At 40.4% G+C, this 22360-nt stretch overlaps 1 protein-coding gene across 6 annotated transcripts in view; it reads left to right on the top strand.

Annotated features, from left to right (window-relative positions):
* LOC124556464 (transforming growth factor-beta receptor-associated protein 1-like) overlaps window positions 1-22360 on the top strand; it is a 220608-nt gene that overhangs the window by 62892 nt on the left and 135356 nt on the right. For all 6 annotated transcript variants that reach the window (XR_006968611.1, XR_006968609.1, XR_006968610.1 and 3 more), the window contains exons 7-8: window positions 5879-6017; window positions 19535-19918. Coding sequence is in view for 2 of the 6 variants with exons in the window: in XM_047130415.1 (XP_046986371.1) it covers window positions 5879-6017; window positions 19535-19918 (523 nt within the window). In the remaining 4 variants the exon portion in view is untranslated. The remainder of the gene's footprint in view (window positions 1-5878; window positions 6018-19534; window positions 19919-22360) is intronic.

Here is a 22360-nt window from a genome sequence, read left to right on the forward strand (position 1 = left end):
AGTGTTCTCTTCCAGCTTGATGAACTGTGCTGTCATCATCCTTCTGTGTTTGTGTGAGTAATGGCCTCTCATGAAGTGACCAACTCCAAACGTTCATTGCATGCAGTTCCCATCACAATGTTCTCTCACTAACAGGTTGGAATGGACTTTTATTGACAGTCTTCAGCAATTCCTGTTCGTTTGTAAGTGATTTTGATTCACAAGCGGTGAAATGAATCTCCTGACCCTCTCGGTCAGTATCTTTTTCTTACCACAATTCTGACATTGTGTTTCATGGTCACGTGTGCTACACCACTGCTTGTAGACATGTTGAATAGACCACCATGAATCACCAACAAATCCAGTAACTTCACACACCATATGGCCATGGGCACGGTCAAATGCAGTTGCACCTTGTTGCATCCTTGCATTTACCCATGTTTATGTACAGTGTCCACTTGCAACATAAAAGTCTCACTGATTTCTACTACCTTGTGCTCACATAGAGACAGTGCACATGTGGTTGAGTATATGACTTCATTGCTGCACCATCTGTAAAAGTTTGATTCATCTGTGAGTGCACTCTAGTGTGACTAATTTTTTGTCCAGTGAGCTTACACTTGTGTTTCTGTAGCTCTTCACCTTCAAGAGATCCAATTTGTGCCTTGCATCATTCAAGTCTGACAATTGGTCTGACAGTGGTATGGAGTGGGTCAAGGTGTAATTATTACAATGTTGTTGTCAAGATCACTGTGTGTTGTTTGAATAAATTTTGTTTTGATACAGTGAAACCTCACTAGTTTGGACTAATTGGGGGCAAGTTCCAGACTAAATTATGAAAAGCTTGAATTATACATAGGTTTACTAAAATATTTACCTGAAGATTAGTTAGGAATATAACCCACATTGTACGATGGGGTTAAATAAAAACTGGATGAACAAATAAAAACTTGATGAACAATAGGATTAAAAAAATTTAAAGTTGCAATACATATTCAAAGATTATATTACTATATGAGTTAAAAAAATGTGTATCAGCACTTTACTGGAAATTTATATGGTGTGTTAACTGAAGGATGATGATTGCTTTACCAATTATTTGCTGCTGTCATCTGGATCTATAATAATATGGTAAATAGCAGCCAAAGAGGCACTATTACCTGGTGTTGATGCTATAGCAGTATGTTCAGCCACAATATCTCTTGATAACGGCATAAAGAACACGTACACAGCATTGTCATTGGTTGCAGTTTTGGCTCACATGCCTGTTTTTTTCCCAACTAGTTTATCTTGTTTTAGTATAAAGTCTGAAGTTTTGATGTGATTTTCTGTAATGTCATAAGAAGTTGACTTGTTAACCCATTAATGCCCATTGTCCTCAGTTGATGACAGTCCATTTTTCTGTCACTATTACAATGTGTGCTACTCCAAACCAACAGTGGGCTTTTGTTGTTGTAAAGCAAGCTTTCTGTCAACAATGGATACCATTGTTATCTCTCTACTACAGTTATTCAGTTGAAGACTGTTAACAGAAGTGGAGTATTTTTGCAGAGCCTGCTGGTTATTTCTATTTCTGTTTTAGTGTCTGCATCTAAGGTAATGAAAAATCTCACTTTCTGGCTGCTGCATAATTTAATACTGTGAAATGATTTGGTACTTATGAAGGCAAAATAGTTTATTGCATTTTGTGTCCCAGTGCATGAAAACTTGCTGTCCTTGTTTGAGGGCACTGGGCATTTCCATGGTAAATGTTAGATTTTTCGGTCTTTTCAGATTTCTTTTCCATGGCTTGCCATGTTTTTTATAACTGTTTTCTGAGGAAATAGGAGCAGAAACACTCACTCTATCTCCAGATGTAGAGGAGCAGACCGATGAGGAAAATATTGAAGATGATCTGTTGGGAAATATGTATTTAAGCGCTATTGCAGGTACTACTGAAATTTTACATGAGAGAGACAACAAAGACATTCCTCATGTTTCTTCTAAAAGAGGAAGTTAAATGGCATGATCAGGTTCGGAAATATTCATTTCCTGACTTTGGAGAGAAAGCTTCTTGTTTGTCGCATGAACTGAAAGAAAAGTTGTAAGGTCTGTCACGTGTAGGTTTTTGAAAAACTCTCTGCAGAAGATATTGTAAGCATGGTTGTAGAGGAAACTGAGGCATATGCTAGGGAATGTAAAAACAAATAAATTTTTCAGTTTTACCTGATGAAATTGGTGCATTTGTTGGGTTCTTGATCTTTACTGGGTACCATAAATTGTCCATTGAAAGAGTTTATTGGTCTGAAGAGGACAATCTCGGTGTTCAGATAGTGAAAGATGCAATGACTCATAACAGTTATCTTGAAATGAAATCTGTAATACATTTCAGTTATAATAAAAACGCAAATGAAAACAATAGTGACATATCTTTCAAAATAGAACCATTAGCAGAGGCTCCAGTAAAAAAAAAGTTATCAAAAATGGAGAGCCTTTGAGGAAAATCTGGCAGTTGATGACATGATTGTGAGATACTATTGACATCATCCTATAAAGCAGTTTATCAGACTGAAGACCACAACAACAACAACAACAGACTGAAGCCCATACACTTTGGATATAAACTTTGGGCCTTACGTGGTACTGATAGCTACTGTTAAAATTACTGACTGTATTGCAGGAAGGACCAGAATGATGATGATGGAAAATCTGCCATTAGGTTCCAAAGTAGTTTTGAAAATGTTGTCTATTATTGATGAGCCAAACAGTTACGAGGTGCATTCAAGTTCTAAGGCCTCCGATTTTTTTTCTAAGTAACTACTCACCCGAAATTGATGAAACTGGCGTTACTTCTCGACGTAATCGCCCTGCAGACGTACACATTTTTCACAACGCTGACGCCATGATTCCATGGCAGCAGCGAAGGCTTCTTTAGAAGTCTGTTTTGACCACTGGAAAATCGCTGAGGCAATAGCAGCATGGCTGGTGAATGTGCAGCCATGGAGAGTGTCTTTCATTGTTGGAAAAAGCCAAAAGTCACTAGGAGCCAGGTCAGGTGAGTAGGGAGCATGAGGAATCACTTCAAAGTTGTTATCACAAAGAAACTGTTGCGTAACGTTAGCTCGGTGTGCGGGTGTGTTGTCTTGGTGAAATAGCACACGCGCAGCCCTTTCCGGATGTTTTTGTTGCAGTGCAGGGAGGAATTTGTTCTTCAAAACATTTTTGTAGGATGCACCTGTTACCGTAGTGCCCTTTGGAATGCAATGGGTAAGGATTACGCCCTCGCTGTCCCAGAACATGGACACCATCATTTTTTCAGCACTGGCGGTTACTTGAAATTTTTTTGGTGGCGGTGAATCTGCGTGCTTCCATTGAGCTGACTGGCGCTTTGTTTCTGGATTGAAAAATGGCATCCACGTCTCATCCATTGTCACAACCGACGAAAAGAAAGTCCCATTCATGCTGTCGTTGCGCGTCAACATTGCCTGGCAACATGCCACAGGGGCAGCATGTGGTCGTCCGTCAGCATTCGTGGCACCCACCTGGATGACACTTTTCGCATTTTCAGGTCGTCATGCAGGATTGTGTGCACAGAACCCACAGAAATGCCAACTTTGGAGGCGATCTGTTCAACAGTCATTCGGCAATCCCCCAAAACAATTCTCTCCACTTTCTCGATCATGTCGTCAGACCGGCTTGTGCGAGCCCGAGGTTGTTTCGGTTTGTTGTCACACGATGTTCTGCCTTCATTAAACTGTTCCACCCACGAACGCACTTTTGACACATCCATAACTCCATCACTGCGTGTCTCCTTCAACGGTCGATGAATTTCAATTGGTTTCACACCACGCAAATTCAGAAAACGAATGATTGCATGCTGTTCAAGTAAGGAAAACGTCGCCATTTTAAGTATTTAAAACAGTTCTCATTCTCGCTGCTGGCGGTAAAATTCCATCTGCCGTACGGTGCTGCCATCTCTGGGATGTATTGACAATGAACGCGGCCTCATTTTAAAACAATGCGCATGTTTCTATCTCTTTCCAGTCCGAAGAAAAAAAATCGGAGGCCTTAGAACTTGAATGCACCTCGTACAAAGTATTTTTTGGCAATTACTTTATTAGTCGTAACCTGCTAGTTCAACTGGAGGAACTGGGATTCTGTGGAAGTGGACCTATAAGAGAAAGCAGAACAAATAAGTGTCCCTGTCACCAGATAATGTTATGAAAAAGAAAGAAAGGGGACATTTTGAATTCAGATTTGGCAGAGAGTAGGAAGTTTAGATTATAAAATGGAATGACAACAGGTGTGTTACACTAGCAACTAATTTTGACACTGTGCTTGCTAATGTCAAAGTCCAATGTTGGAAGTTATCCTAAAAAGAAAGGAAAGGTCAGTGTTCTACAACCACATGCATTGAATATATACAAGAATCTCATAGGAGGCATCGATGTTCTTATGTTACAAAATTATCTGTCAGATTCTTGTAGAAACATACCACTTCAGTGCTTGTTAAAAAGTGGTACTGGTGTCTTTTTACAAGGATGCTAAATTTGACTGTTGTGAATGCATACTTGGCTTTCAAAATATGCAGTGAAGGAAATTCTCTTTTGGTGAAAGAATTCAGATGACGGATTGTGAGAACATACCTGAAGAAAGGTCTTGAAATGAGGTCAGCTAAGGGAAGACCAACAAAGCTCATCTCATCTTCCAGGGGTAATGTACCAGATCTACAGTATGACCAGAAGCCGCATGTCATCCAGAAGCGTGAAAAGTGAAGACAGTGCCAGTATGAGAACTGCAAAGGAAAGCTGAGAACATATTGTGAGAAGTACAATGTTATGCTCTGTATGGAATGCTTTCCCAAATATCATATCAGGCCTTAATGAAATTTCAGTTTTGGAGAGTAGGTTAAAACTTCCGTAAATGTTACTTATTGTAAAATAAATAATAGTTTTGGAATGTTATTTAAGGTTTATTATTACAAATTTCTTTATCCGTTGTTGTTTTTCATAGTAAGCAGTGTAATGACAAAACAACTGCCAAGTGCCCAACATCCTCAAATGGGAACCGCCAAAAATTTCACATTTAGGCAACAAGTGAACAAAATTTCTTCATATTTCCATAAACTGGATTGTCAGGATAAAGTTTTCCAGAAATACAGAATACACGTTAACTAAAAATAAATTGGGCACTAATGGGTTAATGCTGAACTCAGTCATAGCACTGTGGGCAGAAGTTTCGGATTGGTTTTTATAAAGCATTCTCAGTTTATCTTCTAAAATTAATGATTTATGTTTCCTCCTAACACTCATGTTGGTTACTGTATTTTAGTGTACAACACTTTAACACACTTTCAAACGATCACAGAAATGGATTTTAACATGACTTGTGTTGTGGGCTTCACCAAGCAAACATAGCAGTTTTTGACTTTGTGGTTGTGACCAATAATGATACTTACATTGCTGTTACTCATTATTGGCCACACATGAAGGAAATGGGAAGGGTGAGGATGCATTCAACATCTTACAACTAATGAGCTAGGTGCAAATTGTGTCAGGTATAGTAAGGCAGTGTTTCACTTCGCCTGAAATAGAAAAGTCTTAATTATTGCAAATTCTGAATTAGTGAGGGCTTACTGTTGTAACTGTTATAGCAAAAAGTAAGAACTCTAATTTGGTTTATTGTGTGACACCTTCCCAATCACAGCATGTATGTAGTAAAATGTTACTCAATTACTTATCAGTGACTGAAATAATTTGTTATAAAATTATCTGTCAGATTCTTGTAGAAACAAACTGCATAATCATTTTTATGTAGTAAATTCTAGCAGGTGGCAGATTTAGCCTGTAAATATAAAAACAGCATAATAATAATCCAATTTAGGATCATAGTAAGCAGTTTTTTTTTTTTTACGTTTCAGTATTCTTGATCAACAACAGAAGCAAGTGATACCTTTTAGTGGTGGCAGGACTATTGGTAATTTTGATGGTAGACTCTATGTTAGTTCTGTCACTTCAGTTAATGCCCTAATTGCAATATCGTGGGAAGAACAAGTTGAGGTAAGTCATGTTCTGCATAATTTTCTAGTGTGTGCAAGGTTAATATTTGCTGGTACTATCCCCCTTGGTAATTATCAGCACTGAAGTACATTAGACTCTCAACACACACACACACACACATGACTATACAGTAGTTCTTACCTCCTCATTCCCTTTCAAATTTCCACATAATGCTTCTAAAAAATTACCATCATTTGAGAGCTATAGTGTTTGCAAAAGGTTCAAAAGCATGTCATTAGTGGTTCTGTGCAGAGACAATTATATTAATGCATAACATACCTGTGCAATGAAAAAATTGTTTTGGCAATGTGAGAGAGAGAAAGTTTCTCTAAGAAACCTCAGAATGCAGTACACTTTGAGGACTGTGAAACTGCGTTTTGTTGCTTGAACTAGTACAGATTCTAAATTAACATGGGTCCAAATACTTCACCACTTCTGCACCTAACTGTAGAATATGTGATTATGCAGTCTTTCTACAACTTTTCAGTGATGAGGAATTGCTTGTGTGCTTCAGAGTCCCGTCAGTATTTTTCACTTTGTCACACGTCTAGGTTAATGTGGAAAAAGTCTTAGTAAATTAATTTTCTGAAATTACGTAGACAGCAAATTTATCCTCATTTAGTAGCAATGAATGACATAGTTTCCTTTTAAAATAATATTTAAAGCATAGGTATAAAGTGAGCTTTCATTAGGACAGACACTGAACTGAAGTTATCATCTGCAGTATCACAGATATAGATGCATGGTGAATAACATAGCGCAGTTATTTTCAGTAAGGTACCTGTATAAAATATGAAATTTTTTGGGAAACTAAACTAACATTTTTGTACACTGAAATGACAGAAAAAAATCTTCAGGAGCATGTGTATTCCACGTCGAAATCATTTACATCCCATTATTTAGAAACCTGCATATATTTACATCTATCAAATTATCATTGTTGTGTACATTAAATTGAATAACAATTTCCACTATTCACATAATAAAATAAATAAAAATTATTGGCTCCATACCTATCATTTAAAGTTAGTCTCAGCCACTCCCTCCTCCACCCAAAAATATTGAGATGAAAATCTATAACACATTAAAAAGTATTCTAAACCTAGGTCCACTGAAAAAATGGAGGAGATATGCATGATACCCTGCCTTAGAGATGTAAAGACTCGCAGAAGAGTTCATGAGGGATGAATTGATGATTTGTGCAGGATGTGCAGTGCAACATTAGACTGTATTGAGTAGACCATGAAAATTACACTAATATTAAAATACTGCCACCTCTTATTACTTGTATCTGTAGGCCATGAAGTTATGTTATATATTTGGAGTTATATATTGATCAAACAATTTGTAAACATAAGTGGATGAATAAATCAGAATTCACTGTTCAAATCAGAGGAAAACTTGACATTTAGAAATATAGAAAATCTGATGCTTAAAAAGTGATGAATAAAAATACAGGCATTTTAACTTTATAAAAGTCCAGGTACTCGCATATTTTACCATTTTACTCAGATTTTGAAAGACTACACTTATTTTTTATGAATGTTTCAGTTTTTTTCTGTGGACTCTCTACCCTCAAACTTTGATAACCACAACCTTTTAATACCATCCCTTAAGACACTTTTACTATAAAAAATTTGCTATAACTATTTGGCTTTATTGTACCATACATGCATTTAATTCTTTGTGGGCTGAAAAGGACAGAGCACTGTAATTTCTGACAAGTGAGAGCTCTCACCTTCCCTTATTGTAAGTTTGTGAAAATGAAGCTGAAAATTTGAGACTTAAACACAGATGGTATGACCTGCTCACAAGACAAGAGTGCACTTACTCATCTCATGTGTAATCCTACCGGATGAAGTTTGTGAACTTTGTTTGAGGAGAGACCCTATGGAGAATACCTGCATCTAATCCTCAAGCTGCAGTGGCTGATGACAGATAAGAAGGTCCTGCAGCAGCAATGACTGCAACAGGAGGCTTCCCAGTGTGTCATCTGTCCAATCCAGTGCTGCATCTACATGGAGGTGACAGTAGGAGATTAGAGTTAAATGTCCTGTTGACAGTGGGGTCATTAGAGATGGAGCAAAAATGCAGGTTAGGAAAGGATGGAGAAGGTAAGCAGTCACGCCATTTTGAAGGAACCATACCAACATTTGTCTTAAATGATTAGGGTAATGGATGTGGGTTTAAACCTTCATCCTCCTAAATGTAAGTTCAGTGTGCATTTCCATGGAGCTCCTGTCAAAGGGCATGAGAGAGATGGTTATGCTCATGATATCATTTCTGCATTTCCAATAGCAGCAGATGCGCATGCAGATTCAGTATCATCTGTGGATAACCCCCCTATATCCACATGAAGTGGAATGTGGTGAACATGTTAAACTGGCAAGTATAAAAATCACAAAATGGTGAAATGCAGTGAAAATCAGAATTTCCTGTCTAATACAAAAATATTTCCAGCATTTGGAGTCCTACTAAAAATGATGTTCAATTATGAGCTGACTAACTACCAAATTATCAAAAAGTTTTTATGTCCAGTTGGAGGATACCATTACTCTTAAACACCTTATCAGAGAGCTAAGCATCGTATAGGGAAATACCTAGCAAGGTGTCAGTGGTTAGCACACTGGACAGTTGAAATCCCCATCTAGCCATCCAAATTAGGTTTTATGTGATTTCCCTAAATCACTTCAGGCAAATGCTGGGCTGGTTCCCATGAAAAGGGTATGGCTGATGTCCTCCCCCATCCTTGACACAGTCTGCACTTGGGCTCCATCTCTATGATCTTACTGTCGATGGGATATTAAACAATAATTCCCATTCTCCTCCTCCTCCTCCTCCTCCCCCTCCTCCTAAAGGGAAATCTGTGATGCATCCCACAACTGAGGCATCAGATAGAATTAATTTGAGAGTGAATAACTGTCAACAGAGTTTAAACCATCATGTGATCTTGAACAGGTGTTCACAAGAAGAAATTAGCCATTCAGCAACAAGCAATTATATGTGGTTTTTGTAAAAGAATATGGATGTGTGTATTTTGTCCCAGCTTTCTCCTCTCCAAAGTGCTTTGTTCACACTCAGTACACATAAAGGGATAAATATACTACAGATGCATGACTAAAATACAGAAACTAATATGGTTGACAAGCTGGTGTTGATGTAGTCTGTTTGTGAGAACCATATTGTAGAAACAATAGGCTCCCACAATTTCCTGCATATATTTTAACAATTATTGGCCATAATGAGACAGTGCCCATCATTGTCATTACAAATAGGAAGTTCACTGTGATTAAATTCAGGGTGTTAGCCCTGTATGGACATTGCGTGTGCCTCCTTGTGGCAAAAAATGTGAATGCAAAATCCTCTCTGTGGCACAGCAGGCAAACTGATGAATGAGATACTAGAGGATGCAGTACAGGAACTGCACTTACTTTTAAATGTAGAGGACCAACTGAGTACATTTGAGGGACAAGCAGATGTTACCACTAATATAGCTGTCACTTTAGCAAACCAGATGGCAGCATCTAAGATTAATAGCTGGCAATTGCTTTGGTACCTGACATCCAGTGACCATAATGCAGTTGTCATCAAAGAAGAAAGTGGCAACAATAGAGGGAGACAAGCGGAGGAAAGCACGAGTGAATTAGATATCAGGAAAATGAACTGGCGTAGCTTAATTGCTTACATTTTAGCATTTTCAATGAAATAGCTACTGTTACATCTAGACTTGGGTGTGCAGCTACTAATTGAACTCCTGAAAAGAGTACAAGACATTTATAGCCCAAAGAAAAAGCCAGCTGCGGTGGCCGAGCAGTTCTAGGCGCTTCAGTCCTGAACCGTGCGACTGCTGTGGTCACAGGTTCAAATCCTGCCTCGGGCATGGATGTGTGTGATGTCCGTAGGTTAGTTCGGTTTAAGCAATTCTAAGTTCTAGGGGACTGATGACCTCAGATGTTAAGTCCCATAATGCTCAGAGCCATTTGAACCAAAAAAAAAAAAAAAGATAAATAGTTAGGCTACAATTTCATGGTGTTCAGAACTTTCCATGCTGAAGCAATGTTCTAGATAAAGAAGAGGAGCTTATCAATATGACAATATGTCTGCACTGTGAAGCTCCATGAATATAAGGCAATTCAGATGCACTATAAAACATTGATTCAGGAAATCAATAAAATGCACTGGGAAAAGTTTCTATGAAGACAACTGCAATTTGACATTTGGAGAAGACTATATAAGGTATTGATTGAAAAGGTTAAGGGACCTACTGTCATGCCTATATTTTGTAGAGGGGATGAGAATATTTGCTAACTGCGCTACTTCCTGATAACGACACAAACGCAGATACTGAAATACACATACAACTGTCACAAAAACTGGAAGGACACCATGTTGAGATGGTGTCTATCCAGATGTCATGCAGATGATAGGTCCACTGACAGTGCCTTATTTGATAGTATTTGTAAATTAGCCATTGGTAATAGAATCCCAGCAATCTGGAAAACATTTAGGGCAGTAGTGATTAAAAAGGGAAAGGATAAAGACTTGGCCTCACCAAAAAACTGTAGATCTATTTGCTTATTAAATGTCTTGCCCAAGGCTTAGGATGGTCTGCTTTGTGACTGGTTGGAGGCATACATGGAGCTCTTGAGTCCAAATGAATGCCAATATAGATTCAGAATAGGGGAGTCTATAGACAGTGCAGTTAACAGAGCTCTTCAGGTGGTAGAAAATTTGATTCCAAAGCATACAGTTGTGCTGATGATTGGCATCACAGGTGCTTTTGATAATATTTGGTGGCCTGCGATGTGCACAGATGGCTGCACAAGAGCTTTGTTGATTACTTTAGTGGACATAGTGACCAGTGGCTTGTGGGGAAGAGAAAAGTAATCAAAAAGATTACAAAGGTCTGTCCCCAAGGCTCTAAAGTGGTCCATTGTTCTTGGTTCTTAGTATTGGACACCTAATACATCTCTTAGACATGGAAGATACTGTTGAAGGCAGTGTTGCATAAAGTAGTTTTGTCTGTGGACACCAGGACGAGACTTGAGGAAAATTGGTCAGATGCAGCAGTTGTGCATGGGCAACAGACTGACTGCAGCTGTTCATAAAACCGCATACATACTTGTGAAGGGAAGACTTTCTCTCACCAAAATTCCTTCCCCGGGGCTTGATAGAATCCCTATAAAATGCAGCACTGTTTGCAGGTGTCTAGGCATCCTTGTAGATGAAAAAAGCAACTTTCTGGAACTTTTAAAACCCGTTACTCATAAATCAGCTACAATTACACACAAGATTGCCTGTCCCGGCACTGGTGATCACCATTATATGTTGTACAGTCGTATCACGAAGCTATCTTCAGTGCTATTGTGAGCTTTGCAGCCAGTGTCTTGATGCATCATCTTTGACTGGAGAGCTACAGAACAATACAATGATGATTTTAGTGGAGCAAAGTTCTCAGGCTTACTGGTGCATTTTGCACTACACCTTTTGAGGGTTTACAGTGATTCTTGGGATCTATATGATGGATACCTTATAGGACAGCATTGTATTGGTTGGGGTGTGAACAATATGCTTGTGTGTATGAAATGACAGGACCTAATATTACTGATAAGACATTTATGAAGCTAGAAGCTGGATGAATTGCAGTCTGACTGGGTCAATAGAGAGACTGCCAGGTAATACAGCATATTACTGAGCATCAGAAGTGGCCCGGATTGAGTGACATTTCCCCTACCCGATGTATGATGCACCAATTAACAGCTCACGGTTTATACCCTGTACCAAGTGGATTGTAGTAACACACCAATCTGTGAATATGGAGAGGAAGGTATTGTGAGCAGAGGCTGACATGGTGCAGAAAAATTCAAGAACCAGCAGAAACAGGTCAGTCAATCGAGGGCTGACAACAAGAAGTCGCCAAGTGTGGATAGGAGGACAATGAGAGGAAGATGGACAGTGGAGATGGCACAAGGAGAATACCTAGTCAGAGCAAGTATCAAAAATTAAAACCTAAGGTGTAGTGATCCAGAGAGTAAACAATATGACACATGAGCACAGCTAGCTTTATAATGCAGCCATGAGCACCAGTTGGCCGGCAAGATAGTGTGTATCTGCAGCTGGCACTGCTGTGCAAGGCTAGTGCTCACTGATGCACAGATGTAGCAGTCATTGGTTCTGTGCTGTCTGGCGAGCTTTCAGAATCGGTGGGCCACAATACCAGATTCCTCCTCAAATGGGCGCACAAGGCCAGAAGTGCACTGAATGATGTTTTGGAAGGCAAACTGGTGGCACTGTTGGTGTTCCAGCACTTAAGCCCACTGGCTGGTCTCTCTCTGGAGAGCCGAGAGTGGAGAGGGTGTCTCGAGACCACCACATCCACGGAAACTGCTGCATATGTCCTGGAGCACAAGTTATACTCGTGCGGACGTGGGACTGGCAATGCCGAACATTCCATGTCTGATTGAGCTGTCTACAGAGGTGCAGTCGGCAGAGTTGGTTGATACTGTGGCACTAGAAACTCCTTGGACCATCAAATGTTGTAAGCTGCTGCCCACAGTTTGCTCCTCCCTTGTTTGTATATGCTCAAGGTCTTCTCTTAACCCAACCTGATATGGGTTACATATTCTTGACTAATATTTAAGTATGGGCCATACAAGTGTTCTGAATGAAATCTCTTTTGTAGACAAACTGCACTTCCCAGGCAACGTACCAATTTATTACAGCATGCTGTTTGCTTTGCCTATAACAGAGCCTAAGTGATTGTACATACCTCTTCACATTTCTACACACTGTTTTTCTCAAATACTGTATGACATGGTTGTCCTTAGATGAGATCCATTAATCTGTCTTCAATTATAATGACATATGACACAATGATACCAAGCTTTTACATTTTGTGGAGTGCAGAACTTCGCATTTCCCTAAATTATGATCTTTTTATCAGTCTTTGTACCAGATACTATTTTTTTCAGGATTGAAATGGATGCTACTGCAAGTTTTAGTAGAAAGAACTTCCTCATAGATGAATGCATCATTCATGAAAAGTCTGAGATTTGGACTTACACAGTTTTATACGTCATTAATGTGTAAATGAACAACCACCCCCCTCCCCAATTACACTTTCATGGGGCAAACCAGATATTGTAGGCAACTATGCCGGCTCTCTGGTGGTCATGTGTGTGTGTGTGTGTGTGTGTGTGTGTGTGTGTGTGTGTGTGTGTGTGTGTGTGTGTGTGTGTCTTTTACTGATGGAAAGCTGTGGCCAAAAGCTATATGTAAGTATCTTATAGTTGTGTCTGTCTACAACTTGCCGTGGCTTCTTTACCATAAGTGGCAATCTGTTTCTTTGGTGCAGTGTTGTGTTTTGTTTAGAATGTGTTGATGTGGTATTGAACCAAAAGCTTTTTGAAAGTCTAGTAATACTGAATCATCTTTTTTTCTGTACCTGTGGCACTGAGAGTGTTAGTTGAGTTCTGTGTGATTGATGTTTTTGGAACCTGTGCTGATTTCCAAGAAAAAAGTTGTTACATTCCAGATAGGTCATAAATTTTAACTGAGAAGGTGCTCTAGGATTCCACTATAAATGGCTGGCAGTGACACAATATGCTGTTTCTATGAATCAGTATTACTAAATGTCCCCACCCAACACTTTTTAGATGGCTTTGACCTGTGTTTCCAATCATGATAATCATAGCTTTGCTCAAGAGATTGAGCAAGATGTTGCAGCTTTGAGACATTGGACTCAAATTCAGAAGGGCAGTGGTTAAAGTACTTGTCCAGCCACCTGAATTTGTTTTCTTTTTCTTTCTTTCTTTTTTTAATTTTTCCAAAAATACTTAGGCCTTAAGGCAAAGCTGGCACGGTTTCATTGAAAAGGACAAGGCCAATTTCCATCTCATTCTTCCCCAGCTCCATCTCTAATGAGCTTGTCATTTGCAGGACTATGGACACTTAGTTTTCTTTCTTTTGCTCAAAGAAATTTCACAGGAAATCATGAACAAGAGTGAAGCTAATGTAGTCATGAATTCTCCATAGAACTTGACAGGGTCTCTATTGTACCATGAGATCTTATTGAATTTGGCAGTTTAAACTGTTTCTTGACACTGTTTTTACTGATTACATTGTAGCTCATCTTGGCGGTATTACTGTTAAATGATCATGACATTGAGTTCACTGTGTAAAGGAACATTTGAAGACAGATTTCAAATTTTGTTTTGCTATTTCATATTTCAGCTCCTGTTGTGTATAAAAATGTCTGGATGTTGTTTCTTGTCCCACTGACAGACTTATACAATAAAAATTTTTTGGAATTTTGGGACTGGTTCTCCAATAATATTTTACTATAGCAGCTATTGAAGGATTAGTTTATAAAAGGTAATGTCTTGTTCACATGCTACTTTGTTATTGAGGCTTCATGTGAACCCTTGAGGTATGTGTTGTTAGTGATGCTGTCCTTTCTTATCCGTATTTTATACTCCAGTGTACACGTGTAGTGCGTGGCTTAGTGTGCACAGTGCTGCACTTGATAGAGCTCATGCTTGCACTTTGGGTTTAGCCTCAGGAATATCCATTACCATGAGGTTATAGTTGTTGTGACAGTTGCTTTTGGTCACTTAAATTTGTATGTGTAGTAGAGAATGAAAAATTAAATATATATTATAAATTCACACAGTAGTATTCTCAAGAGAGGTGCACCCTGTAAGGTGCACAATGTAAGTAAATTCAATGGTCTCAGTTTTTATGCCTCATTCTGTTATCCATTACTGTGTGTTTAATGACAGCTTAAGATGGAATGTCATAAAGCTTATCATTTGCTTAATTATGAAACAAATATAATCAGTGGTGGCTGCTGTGTAAGAGCACATGAACACCCTGACTTTTGACAGCTTGTGGGTTTATTAGTTATTTTTCTTTGAGTTCTGTTAAATGTAACATAGATGCTGCAATCTGAAAGATATGGCACTACTGCGGTACTGCTCCTCTAGATTCAGTGAAACTTGGCAACAGGGTTGCGAGCACACCTCCATTTTGTGCATATTTTAATGAGCTTTTGCACATGTGCAGCTTGCGTGACAATTGCCTTATGGGCCAAATACATACTGATTGGTAAATAATGTCCATGGTTCACTACATGCACAACTGGCCCTTGCCACTCAACTGGAAGTTTCCGTCAGTGCCACCAGGTGATAGCACACTACAGCAGACTTTTATCCCCGTTCTCTCAGCGTAAATCCTGCTAGTTGCTAGCAGACTCCTCAGATGTGCTAATTTACTCACTGTGTACTGTGGAGAAATTAGATCGGACTTCAGTATATGTGAAAGTTGTACTGACAGTAAACCTATTTCATGAGTTTCTGAATGAGTTGTAGTATGTTAAGTTACGGATTTTGTCATACAGTAATCCATTGGAGGTGCTGAGAATCATAAGAGTCTAAAGCACATCACTGTCGATTGTGAGACTATAGCATTTATTTATGCTTCTGAAATCTGTTGATCTTATGGTGAGTCAGGTTTATCTGTGCTGTAGACCCACACTGCATATGTGAAAATTCACGAAAAGCTGTATCACTAGTTTCTCTGAAATTTACTTAAATGTGCGATCAACGACGGTGTGCTTTAGGCCTTTATGGATCTTGACCCCTCATTTGTATTCTATACAAGTGACCATGTTGGTAGACATTACTACTTGAGTTTAATCATTTCCACAAAAGGTACTTTGTATTTGAAGTTGGTTGGTTACTGTGCAGGTATCGGCTTTCACGTGCAGTGTAAACATGAACTATGTTGAATCTATTTTGAATGCTAACAGAAAAGTAAAGCTGTGAGGACGGGTTGTAAGTCATGCTTGGGTAGCTCAGTCGCTAGAGCTCTTTCCCATGAAAGGCAAAGGCCCCGAGTTCGAGTCTCGGTCCGGCACACAGCTTTAATCAGCCAGGAAGTTTCATATCTGCACACACTGCACTGCAGAGTGAAAATCTCAACCTGGGAACAGGAAAATAAATTACCAGGAAAAATTAGCTGCAAAGGAACTAGAGCCTCCGAGAATAGATCCTTTGATTGAGAGAGTGACGAAATCAAATAAGTGTGACTACAAGCGAACATTTAACAAGGAAGTGTACAGCTATTACAAGTTGTGGGGCTGCAACATAAGAATATATGATTTTCAGCCCAGAAGGAAATTCGTGAACTAATACTCTCTGAGCAATCTTGTACCAGGTGTACCGGTATGAAATGTGTCGATAGAGAACATTTGTTGTGAATGAGCCTTAATTTTTTTGTTTTTGTTTGGTTGGTATGACATCTGTCAAAGATATTTAGTATACATCAAGTCATGGAACAAACATCATCATATGTTTTCATTGTGTTAACAATGTCAAATTTTGTACCAGAAAGTGATGGTTTGCAGAAACCATTAAGTTTTTGTTTTCATTTGAAAAAAAGTGCTGCAGCGTTGCATCGAATGCTTGTCGAGGCATATGGTGATCGTACTCAATCAGAAGCAACATGCAAAAGATGGTTTCAACGGTTCAGAAGTAATGATTTTGATGTAAGAAATGAAGAACATAGAAGACCACCATAAAAGTTCGAAGCCGCCGAATTGCAAGCAATATTGGATGAAGATGATGAGTCAGAAGCAAATGACAGCAATGCTAAATGTTGCACAACAAACAATTTCTGACCGTTTGAAAGCTATGGGAAAGATCCAAAAGTGTGGAAAATGGGTGCCACATGAATTGAATGAAAGACAGATGGTAAACCAAAAAACCATTTGTCAAATTTTGCTTCAAAGACATGAAAGAAAGTAAATTTTGCATCAAATTGTTACTGGCGATGAAAAATGGATTTATTTTAAGAATCCTAAATGGGAAAAATCGTGGGTTAATTCGGGACAACCATCAATATCGACTGCAAAACCAGAGCGATTCGGCAAGAAGACAATGCTCTGTGTTTAGTGGGATCAGAAAGGTGCGGTGTATCATGAGCTTCTAAAACCGGGTGAAACTGTGAATACTAATCGCTACAGACAACAAATGATCAATTTGAACTATGCATTGATCGAAAGAAAGAAGACCAGAATGGGCCAGAAGACATGGCAAAGTAATTTTTTTACACGACAATGCACCTGCACACAAAGCAAAACTGGTTCAGGATACAATCAAAACACTTGGCTGGGAACTGCTACCCCACCCGCCGTATTCACCAGACTTGGCCCCTTCTGACTGCATTTGTTTTCATCAATGGGACACGCATTGGCTGAGGAACACTTAGATTTCTACAAAGAAGTCGAAAATTGGGTGTCTGATTGGTTTGCTTCAAAAGACGAACATTTCTATTGGCGTGGTGTCCACAAATTGCCAGAAATGTGGTCAAAATGTATAGAAAGCAATGGTCAGTGCTTTGAATCAAATGTTTTTACTTTTCAATTCAAAATTGGTGTTTCATTTTCACAAAAAAACTCTCATTTGATACTGGTACACCTAGTACATACACTCCTGGAAATGGAAAAAAGAACACATTGACACCGGTGTGTCAGACCCACCATACTTGCTCCGGACACTGCGAGAGGGCTGTACAAGCAATGATCACACGCACGGCACAGCGGACACACCAGGAACCGCGGTGTTGGCCGTCGAATGGCGCTAGCTGCGCAGCATTTGTGCACCGCTGCCGTCAGTGTCAGCCAGTTTCCGTGGCATACGGAGCTCCATCGCAGTCTTTAACACTGGTAGCATGCCGCGACAGCGTGGACGTGAACCGTATGTGCAGTTGACGGACTTTGAGCGAGGGCGTATAGTGGGCATGCGGGAGGCCGGGTGGACGTACCGCCGAATTGCTCAACACGTGGAGCGTGAGGTCTCCACAGCACATCGATGTTGTCGCCAGTGGTCGGCGGAAGGTGCATGTGCCCGTCGACCTGCGACCGGACCGCAGCGATGCACGGATGCACGCCAAGACTGTAGGATCCTACGCAGTGCCGTAGGGGACCGCACCGCCACTTCCCAGCAAATTAGGGACACTGTTGCTCCTGGGGTATCGGCGAGGACCATTCGCAACCGTCTCCATGAAGCTGGGCTACGGTCCCGCACACCGTTAGGCCGTCTTCCGCTCACGCCCCAACATCGTGCAGCCCGCCTCCAGTGGTGTCGCGACAGGTGTGAATGGAGGGACGAATGGAGACGTGTCGTCTTCAGCGATGAGAGTCGCTTCTGCCTTGGTGCCAATGATGGTCGTATGCGTGTTTGGCGCCGTGCAGGTGAGCGCCACAATCAGGACTGCATACGACCGAGGCACACAGGGCCAACACCCGGCATCATGGTGTGGGGAGCGATCTCCTACACTGGCCGTACACCACTGGTGATCGTCGAGGGGACACTGAATAGTGCACGGTACATCCAAACCGTCATCGAACCCATCGTTCTACCATTCCTAGACCGGCAAGGGAACTTGCTGTTGCAACAGGACAATGCACGTCCGCATGTATCCCGTGCCACCCAACGTGCTCTAGAAGGTGTAAGTCAACTACCCTGGCCAGCAAGATCTCCGGATCTGTCCCCCATTGAGCATGTTTGGGACTGGATGAAGCGTCGTCTCACGCGGTCTGCACGTCCAGCACGAATGCTGGTCCAACTGAGGCGCCAGGTGGAAATGGCATGGCAAGCCGTTCCACAGGACTACATCCAGCATCTCTACGATCGTCTCCATGGGAGAATAGCAGCCTGCATTGCTGCGAAAGGTGGATATACACTGTACTAGTGCCGACATTGTGCATGCTCTGTTGCCTGTGTCTATGTGCCTGTGGTTCTGTCAGTGTGATCATGTGATGTATCTGACCCCAGGAATGTGTCAATAAAGTTTCCCCTTCCTGGGACAATGAATTCACGGTGTTCTTATTTCAATTTCCAGGAGTGTATGTCTGAGACAACGGAAAAGCATGAAAACTGTTACTTACACAAAAATGTGAAATAGAGTTTCAAACACTTACACATTATTTCATTACTGGCCTAAACTGTATCTAATTATGCACAAAACAACAAAATTCCACAGAAACAATTCCTTCATGTGTCAGATAAGTTATGCATATTATTATTATTATTATTATTGTTGTTATTATTGGCAGTGGCTGTAATTGTATAAATTTGTTGATAAGTGTAACTTTTATAGAGCATATGGTATTAATTTCACACTCTCAAATTTATTGTTATTTACTAGTGAACACTCAGAATGTTTACTCACGAGGTGCCACTGAATATAGTTATTAAAATATTTTAATAATTGCATATGATGTACATAACTCCCCCTATCCTCTCCCCTCTTGTCCCACCAATTCCTTTGATTCATAGTTCAATGCAGTTCATTACTCCACGTCTGCATTTTTCCTAGTTTCCCCTGAAAATTAATAACCTGGAACTTCCACCTCTGTTTGTGTTCTACAGCCTTCATATTAGAACAGTGAGCACCCAAGCTGTGGCTGCAATACTGCTGCTGCTCTGGTTAATTATGTTTTATTGCTGTTTCAGGGGTTGTTGCAGGATTCAAGAGTTAATGAAGCCCTCCAGCTAGCACAGAATTCTAACATGAGTGGAATGACAAAGGAAATGTTTCAGATGAAGCTAAGGAAAATTGAGCAGAAATGTGGATTTATTTATTTTGCTAACTCTGAGTTTGATAAAGCTAGAGAAATGTTTGATAGTGGTGGTATCGATGTGCGAGAGGTTATATCGTTATTTCCTGGATTCTTACCATCATCATCCAATTTCATAAGATCTGTGCCGCCTCTTCATGGGATAGCAGATGTCAACCAGTTGTTTCATGGAAATGAACAGAAACTGAAGACTGCTAAGTCGTTTTTACTGCATTTTTTGCGAGATCTTCGTGATTCTTCATCTACTAAACATGCTCTGGTAAGAAATTATTTTCCAAACTTCATGCAATGAGGGCCCCGCACCCACACTAGCGTGGACACACACACACACACACACACACACACACACACACACACACACACACACACACACACACACGATGACAACATTGAATCTACAATAAACTGTAATGTGACGTATAAAGACTACAAATCTTTTTATTAGTCTATGTGTTACACAAGACTGCATGAGAGTGTTGCCAGGTAAACTACATAGAAAGCAAATGTTCACATTTGAGATGTAATTGTGGACAGCCAACCAAGGAGCAGCTAGCTGATTTGAAATGTTTGGAATAGAAATATTGTTTTATAACTAATAGTATCTGATATCTTCAAGAACTCCTGTCTGTACAAAGGCGTGAGTTCAGTTTTATCATTCCCACTTAGATTTCCATTAGTTTATTGCAGTAAGTGCTGTATTGGGTTTTTTACACTGCAGGTATAATCCAGTTCAATATTTATGTTAGCAAGTCTGCAATGACTTTACTTCTAAAAGCAAAAGTAATTTCTCACAAATAAAAGAGAAGTATAAATCTGTTGTTTGTCCATTGCACGGAGTCCCATATGGATAGTATAGTAATATGGATTCCTGGTGTAGAGAAACAACTGAAAAAGCTCAAAACAAATAAGTTTTCAGGTTCAGATGGAATTCCAATTCAGTTTTACAAAGAGTACTTCACGGCATTGAATTTTTACTTCGCTTGCATTTATTGCAAATCTAATGCCTAGTGCAAGATCCCAAGCGACTGGTAAACAGTGCAAGTGGTTCCTGTGTATAAGAAGAGTGAGAGAATGGACCTACAAAATTACAGACCATTATCTTAACATCATTTTGCTGAAGAATTCTAGAACATATTTTGAGTTCTAATATAATAAATTTCCTAGAGACCAAAAAGCTTATGTTCATGAATCAGCACAGTTTTAGAAAGCATTGCTTATATCAAACTCGGCTGGCCCTTTTCTCACATGATATACTGTTAACTATGGATGAACATGTTATAGCAAGAACTAACATTGTGTATGGAACATAGTACTTTATAGAGCCAACATAAGATACAATGAAGTAAAAGTTGTGCATGGGTGCTGAATACATTGAATGGACAACAGTAATATAGGTTATAGAGTAGGCTGAGCACTTGTTTGTGATTGCTTAAATAATACTGTTTCTTCGGTGGCTCATTAGAGTGCACCAGGGGCCAACCCAGGTGCCCCTTATAAGCAGATCTGTGAACTGTATGGACATGCAATCATGCGCGTCATGAGTGACGGTACGTCATTTCTCCCATCTAGGAGGTAGGAAAACCACATAAATATATAAAAACAATAGACACGGAAAAAAGCATGGTACAGAAAAATGGCGTGGCACAGAAAAAATGCATGGTACAGAAAAAAGCATTGACTTCACAAGGCACTGAGATTACTAGTAATGGAAAACATCAATGATGGCACTGATGTCCATTTCATCACCCAACAATGGCAGCTGCTGCAGCATGTGGCGGGCAGGCACTGGCGAGTAGGGGCGGAAAAGATGAGGGGACAATTTGACACGCTGTCCGGTCTTTTGTGATAGCCATAGAGCAGGAACGTGTGTGGAATCTCCATAGGGATGTTCTTGTCGAGGTCAGTGGGGAGCGTCAGAGCCGACAGCCGCACAGGACCCAGCAAGGTAGGTGGCGGCGGCTGCAATGTCAGGTGCAGTGGGGGCAGCACTAGCAAAGGCAGTCGAGGAGTGGGGGTGGAAGCAGGGATCCCAGACAGTGATCTTCCAGGCAGCAATCCCCGCTGCAGGTGAGGGAGGTGGTGAGCCCATGGGAACAGACACCATTGTGTATGGCTGCAGCTGGTCAAAGTGATGGGACATCCGCCCTTCAGAAGTGTGGACAAAGCTCAGTCGCCGGCCCCGGCAACTCTCAATGATGGCAGGAACCCAGTTCTTTTGGTGGCCAAAACCACGAGCCCAGACAGGTGCACCTTGCCAGAACCAGTGACACCAGTGGACGTTGTGTTGCATGCAGCAGAGGAAGTAGGGTCCGTGGGTGGCACCCCTGTAGCAGCGTGGCTGGGCTCTTGTACATCACTGGAGTGGAACAGTGCAAACCCAAAAAATGGTCTAAAGCAGTTCCAGGGGACCTACCAGATACATACTTGTGCATCTGAGTTTTAAATATCCAACCCATGTGTTTGGCCTCAACATCAGATTGAGGATGAAACGAGGGAGCTGTGAGATGGCGAACACCACTAGCCTGAAAAAAAGATCAACATCAGATTGAGGATGAAACGAGGGAGCTGTGAGATGGCGAACACCACTAGCCTGAAAAAAAGATGCAAATTCTCGAGAATGAAACTGGAGGCTAATATTGGTAATCGTGGAATGTGCAAGTTCCTCAACTGCAAAAATCTTAGACAGGGCTAAAATACTGGC

Source organism: Schistocerca americana, chromosome X (assembly GCF_021461395.2).
Source record: "Schistocerca americana isolate TAMUIC-IGC-003095 chromosome X, iqSchAmer2.1, whole genome shotgun sequence".
Lineage (NCBI taxonomy): Eukaryota > Metazoa > Arthropoda > Insecta > Orthoptera > Acrididae > Schistocerca > Schistocerca americana.